At 35.8% G+C, this 7,225-nt stretch overlaps 1 protein-coding gene across 1 annotated transcript in view; it reads right to left on the bottom strand.

Moving 5' to 3' along the window:
• The window catches only part of LOC107037917 (protein enabled), a 41,527-nt gene extending 35,121 nt beyond the window's left edge, over positions 1–6,406 (bottom strand). The window contains exon 1 of the mRNA XM_015256746.1: positions 6,130–6,406. Within this exon, the coding sequence (XP_015112232.1) occupies positions 6,130–6,134 (5 nt within the window). The 5' untranslated portion in view covers positions 6,135–6,406. The remainder of the gene's footprint in view (positions 1–6,129) is intronic.
• Positions 6,407–7,225: the final 819 nt, after the last annotated feature.

The raw sequence follows: 7,225 nt of genomic DNA on the forward strand, positions 1-7,225 counted from the left end.
GTATAAAAATACAACTGCGTGAAACACACAGTAGTATAAAACTTCAACTGCGTGAAACACACAGTAGTATGAAACTTCAACTGCGTGAAATACACAGCAGTATGAAAATTCGGCTGCATGAAACACACATACTTCACGCATGCGTGGAGTGTATGGAGTTACGGGAGTGATTCACGCAATGGTGCGAATAATCACGGCCAAATTATTTTTGCTAATAAATTAGCAATATGCTTCCGAATGGTTATTTTGCACATCATTTCCTGCTATTATGTATAATTCATTGTTTATTTGATTTTATTAAATTGAATAAGATTTCTTTTCAACTAATTTTGTCAGATTGTCAACTTAGTTGAATGTTATCATCATCATTACTCTGTTTATTCCTTTCTTCTATACAACCGATAGTCTTTTTTACGGTTCTATCTCTCCCCTCAGCCCTTCGATAAAATGTTAATAGAAAAATTTTATTTATACACACTTGAATGAATTTGAAACATCACATTTGAAGAAACCATCAGAAAGCTCACTTTCAGGGGAATTCATGAAAAATTCTAAATTTTCAACAATCATCATAAAAATCAAATCATCAACATAGCTATCGTAATCATCTTTTAACTTCGACTTGATGGCATTAAAACAAACATTTTAAGCTATGATTGAATTCATTTGAAGCATGATATTCAAAAACATCCCCGGAATTCTGATTTTCAAAAAATCCAAAATTTTTGAAAATTTTCAAATAAATCAAAATAACGATTATTGCAATCGCCTTCATCTTCGAACTCGATCGAAAGGACATTCAAACAAATTTTTTAAACCATCGTTCAATCAATTCAGAACATTTTTTTTAGTTATCGTGGGACAACCGATTTTCGAAAGGATTCGAAAATTAAAAAACTAATCGATGAATTAAATTTTAATTAATGGCGATTGATAGGTCTCAAAAATATCTACATGTGAAAAAAAAGATTCAATTCCATCCATTCACGGACGGGCGAGGTCTAAAAATTGCATTTCCGGACTTTTTGGATCACATTTAGTCGATATAACACAAAAAATCGAAATTTAAATTTGAAGGATTACAAAGCTTCCATCCAGAACCAAAAAAATAGGGTTTCCGAAAGTTTAAACAATTGCAATCATTTCTTTATAAGCGAATGTGTAAAAAAATAATAAATCTGTGCAAAATGTAATTTGAATGACGCTGAGTATTCACGATTTTTTCCGAATTTTCACCGGAAAGTAGGACACCATTAAACGTAATTAAACATTATTACCAACTGCAGTTAATAATTAAAGCTCTACAAAGTGAAGTTCAACGTAAAACTTCTAATAAACCGGTCTCTTGACATCACTTCTTCGAAGCCTCTCAGCGTCCAATTAAATCACGCCTCCCCAACGGAAAACACTGAAAAAAAATCGAAAATTGAATCGAAAGTGGTCAGAGCCCCCGTCTCCTCTCCCAGGACTGATCAGCCCGCATTGTTCAACACAGCCAGCAATTTAATTTAATAATCTTCACCGGCACTTTTGCCTCACGATGCGTGTCTTAAAAAAACTCTGCACATACCCTCCCAAGCATTGAATGCACTCCTGCAACTCAGCATACTCGAACGCTCCGTAAAATTAGAATTCCCCCATTTTACTCGTGTGAAAAACAACGCGCAAATGCGTTAGTAGACAAGAAAAGAACTGAAAAAAAATACGATGAAAAACAAAGAATCACCGAGAAAGCGAGAAGGTGGTTGAATTCACGGGCTGTCGGTCTCCACAAAACATACATTTACGTTGGGCAAGGACACATCAGTCCAGTACATTCACCCCCCTTTGATTCCCCCCTCCAATGAGGCGTCTGTGTCACACAGTCGGTTTTGGATATCCCCGTTTTTATGGGTTCGTCACGAGGGCACCCTCCCTCGTTTGCCAATTGGGGTCTCCTGAAATAAAGCCCAGGACAAAAGTATTAATCCACCCCCCTGATCCCTTCCACTCCTATATACCAATAAAAGTGCCGATGACTTTCTCACTTCGGTATTATTTTTTTTCTCGTCCAATTTAAAAGTCAGTAGCGCAAGCGGTGAAACGGTTTGTCCCCATGAAAACGGTTGTTACGATGTTCTTAAAAAATGAATCCGTAGTAGATTGATAAATTCTGAATACGGGGAATTTTTTGTAAAATTTGTATTGTCTATTGTTTGTGCGATATTCAACTCTAAAAAATGGAAATTTTGTGAAATTATTTCCTGTTTGATTCGAACAATTAATTGATCAATGATTTTTTATTTGATTCAAATACACGAAGAGAAATATTCAGTAAAAATTTCGTATGTTTTCCGTAATTCCGGAGCGCAATGTGGCTGTAGGAAATTTTACGGAACTGTCACGTAATTTTTACCTAAAATCACGGAATTTTTCCAGAGCGTTCCGTAATTTTTATCTGAATTTCCTGTGAAAAATTGCGATTCCTTCACTTAAATTTTCTGAATCGATTCCGTAATCGGTGAGCGAACTGTGAATTCCGCAATTTTTACTGAACATTTTTTGCCTGATGTCTCTCCGTGCAGTTATTGTTGCCTTCATCAACTACCTATGAGGATAGAACAAGTCGGTACCTTATGAGAATGCAATCAATCTAAGTAATTTAGAATTTTTTCTGGAAATCCATCGTGACTAACTTGTGGAATTGTCTTGGGATGTACCTTAAGGTACTTTCTCGGGCACTAATAGATCGTGAAAATATCGCAATGTACTAAAGATTCACAAATTCAAAACCGATTACCCAGTATTCAAGTATTTTCTGTTTTTTCAATTTTCAGTATTGAACCATTTTCAAACATTAAATTTGTCAATTAAATTGCGTGCGAAAAATTTGCAAAAAAATCTGAATATTGAACGTCATTCAAATTACATTTTCCACAGAATTATTATTTTTTCAAAGATTCATTGTTTATAAATGAATAATTGAAGTTGTTTCAACTTTCGGAGACCTTATTTTTTTACGAATAAAATCGAATTCTGGTAAAATTCTGAATATGAATAAATTTGTTACGATTCCAAACAAATGATTTTTATGGCGGAAATTGATTGTTTATAAATTATTCATAGAAAACACTCATAATTTTCAAAAATTGCAATTTTTGAATTATTTCCTCAATTTTTAAATTCAGACCTGCAAAGTTTAAATAATAGAATCATAGCAAAATATCCGGAAATTTGAGGTCAAATGGGACTCAAGTGAAAGCTCTGATGTTCGACTACAAAATTAGAAAATCATTTGGCTAGAGAAAAAATAGCCAAAGTACTTGGACATCAAGTCCATTTTGACTGTTGCCTCAATAAATATCTCGAAATCTAAGCCCAATCGCAAAATATTTGTTATGACCTTTTTTGTAGCACTCAATTCACTCTACAAAAAAGGTTATTACAAAAATTTCGCCATCTCCCAGCGCTTCGTAGATATTCTTCAAAAACTCAGGTGAAACCCAAGTCAACTTGAACCGTTTTATCCCTTCACTACTTATTGTCAACATCATTGTTAACGTCATCGATAAAAAACGTGGAAAGTCAATCCGAACTCGTTTCAAAGACTGGTTTAATAAGTCACTGATGTCCTTGCGGGTGTAATTACGGGGTTTCTCAATGACAACGACTGGATGACTAGCGCCCACAGTGCGCGAACAATGTCTTCCGATGTAATTTAAAAGTTCCATAAAATGCCGGAAAACTTGCTGAAAGAGGTCAACTTTAGCTGTTCATAACGAGAATTATAGGAAACGCCTGAAGACGAGCAGAGATTTTCGTCAAGACTTTTCTTACGTAAAAAAGACTATTCTTACAGCTGATTTCTTTTTAAAGAAAAAAATATTGCAGTAAAAATGTTTCTACTTCGCAGAAACTGATGATGATACAAAAATGAGTTGAAACGCTCTACTTTATTGACTTATCGATACAAAAGAACCTCGACTGAAACGTCGACTGACTCACAATCAGTGGCTCATAACGATGCGTCAACCGATTTCGTTTCTCAGGTAAAATGTGTCACTTAATTCGAATCCATCGTAACGATAACCCAATACGATCATTTCCTCATTATCTATCTCCACGCGTCCAGTGAGAATTCCATCCACATAATGGAACAGTGAAAACCTTTTCACTCATCAAGAAATGCGCGTTAAACAATACCGGCAAGCGTTACCTCATAACGATAAGGAAAGGCGTGAGGAAATGCAAGGAAAGCATTACGTGCTTTCGATTTCAATGAACGGGAAAATTCCGTGAAAACATATGAGCGTGCACTGAGGAACACAAAGTTTTTTGAAAAGTGCGTCTTTATTTATTAAAAAAACTCGTGGCTTGAAAATTTTCAAGAGCAAAATATCTCGTACTAAGAAGAAAAAACTGTCGTCAAGAAATTTTGGACTTATACTAAAGACGAGGACTTCTTGATGACAAGAAAGAGATTTCTCAAACCAAGAAAAATTGAATGAATTCATTCATTTTTTAGCCTCAATTCTGAAATATTTTGATGAAAAAATCTATTGAATTTATTTGAGAACTTGTTTTCGTGATATGAACCAATTGCCCTCATCTTGTGGAAGTGTAAAATTTCTTGGCCTACACGGTTAGAAAATTACTCTTGAAATTTCAAGTAAAATTCTTGAAATTTTTCACAACGAATAATTTACATGGAATTTCCATCGATTTTGGTTATTGATAAATCAGTCAATGTTCTTGAATATTCAATGAAATTTGATTTCTTAGGTTCATACGACAATGAAAATTACTGAAAATCACGAAAATTCAGGGAACTTTTCTTCAGAAGTTTCAATCGTCATTGAAAATTCAATGATCATTCATAAGAAAAAACTTAATTTTATTGAATTTCCAAGATGAGTCACGAATTCCATGAGCAATTTAGCCTGAAATTGCTCAGAATATTGACAATTCAAATGCATCTGATACTTAAATTTCAAAAAAACTCCAACAGTGTAAGGTATTTTTTCTTAGTGAGAGATATTACGCACTTGGTAATTCTCAAGTCATGAATCTCTTGATAGGGGAGGGTGGGGCAAAACGGCCCCCCTTCAATTGTCAATAACTTGTGAATGACATTGTGAAAATTCCCAGTTTCAACTTTATTTTGAAGATAATTCTTCATTCTTCAAAACGAGCTCTAACTCATCCCAATCGGATTATTGAATCGGAAAATATTGACGATTGAAGGGGGGCCGTTTTGCCCCATCCTCCCCTACAAATAAAGACGTAGGGTGAACAGCCCAATTACTGGACGGTTAATGAAAGTTCGAGTTTCGTGTTAGTATCTAAAATAAAACAATCACTTAAATGGGGATACAATGGCTTCACACCTTCAAGAATGTTTCAATCAGCAAAAAAAAATTATTCGAAGGGAAAATACCAAAACAAAGAATAATTAGGGGAGGGTGGGGTAAAATGGACACTAGATTTTTTTTTAATTATTCATAACTCAGAAACAAATTTATCAATTGAGCTAAGTTTAGGCTCATCACAAAGGGAAAGAGTTGTTCTTCGTATTGAAAAAAAATATTAAATCTCATCAACATTTCAACCCCTCATTAACACTTGAAAAAAAATCAAGTGTCCGTTTTACCCCAACCTCCCCTAATTAAAGAAATTCTTGACTGGGCCATATTTTTTAAATTCATTAAATATCGATCAATAGAAAAAATAATTGATCCCATGATTGTACACGAGTTTTCCTTCTATTTCTGGAATATCCATTGCAACTTGAAATCGTCCAGAACTAACCCCCGTCCAGAAATTGACCTGTTTACCCTAACGGGTAATTCGGGGTGTCAAGAGGATGTCTCGAGCATCCTTATTACCCCCATCCCCTCCGACGATAATTCCTCAACGAAACAAATCAACGCAGAAACAATTTTCTGGCGAATTATCCGGGGTTTTGAAAAACGCCCTTTACCCGGACTCACCGACGACTGGGATAAAGGGAGTGGATCAATTGACGGATAAACAATGAGGCAAATCCCCAACGAAGGGGTGACAAAGGGCCCAAATGGGCCCTCAGTTGTGCCCCACAAACTCCGAATCATTCGATATTTCCTCCGAATTATAAGAATTTTTTAAACTCACGTCATGGTCGTTGAGCTGGGGGGTAAGTGCTATGCCCTCATGCACAATGAATTTCTTCCTCTGCACAGTATATCACTGATACCATGAAAACACGCAAGATTCGGACACGATTTACGATAATTCGACATAAATAATAACAGTACTCAGTTGTAAACTGCAATACGATTGTTTAAATAAAAAGTTTAACTGTTCGCACACACAACAAAACACTGGAATTTTATTTTTTTTGTTCAACACTCGTATGATTTTTGGTACACCCTACCGCTGGCACATCTGGCCGGCCATATTGCCGACTATCGCGTTGAATGTGTTCCCCCTTGGTGCGGCGGTGCAGACTCGTCAACGAGTGGGAGAGAGAGTGAGAGAGATCGCTAAACTCTCGGTTTTTAACTCGGGACTGCCGCTGTCTTTGTTCGGTAAACGGGCTGCGGGTAGCGCTGTCGCGGCGAACGACGTTCGAGGCATCGATAGTATCGACGCAGACTGCGATATTCGAGAGGGCTTGGAGGGGCGGATTGTGTTGGCGACGAGCGCTGCTCTTCCGAGAACGGCGGTCACTGGAATTTTCGGAAGCAACATCGCGGAACTCTATCGATAAATATTATAGAGCTGCGGGACACCCTCGATTTTCAGACATGTACCGACCACCCGCGTTCTAATGCGTAATTCTTGTTTTAAACAGTCAAATACGATCACTGAACGTCAAGTAAACAATTTTTAATTAATTTTAGGCATTGGAATTATTTACTATTTTTTTTTATTTTATTTTTTTTTTATTAACGCCTCCGGATCCTGGGGTGGGTTCATTCGGCTTAAAAAAAAAATTTAGTACATCGAGTTTTAGCATATTTTATACCTTGATTGTGCAATTTTTCAAAAACTTGGAAATACATTTGATATCTTTGTAATTCATGACGTTGAGAATTTTTTCTATTTTGTATGGTCTTCCGTTGGTTCTTCTTATCTGTTTGATGAGGGCAATTATTTATTATTAACAATTAAATTGTTCAAATCACCCTAGCACCCAAACTATGAAGTATAGACAAAAATTTTCAAATCGTAAATCATCGAGAATTTAATAAGGAATAATTTTTGT

This window comes from Diachasma alloeum, unplaced genomic scaffold (assembly GCF_001412515.2).
Source record: "Diachasma alloeum isolate Michigan unplaced genomic scaffold, Dall2.0 Dall_scaffold_00271, whole genome shotgun sequence".
Taxonomy (NCBI): domain Eukaryota; kingdom Metazoa; phylum Arthropoda; class Insecta; order Hymenoptera; family Braconidae; genus Diachasma; species Diachasma alloeum.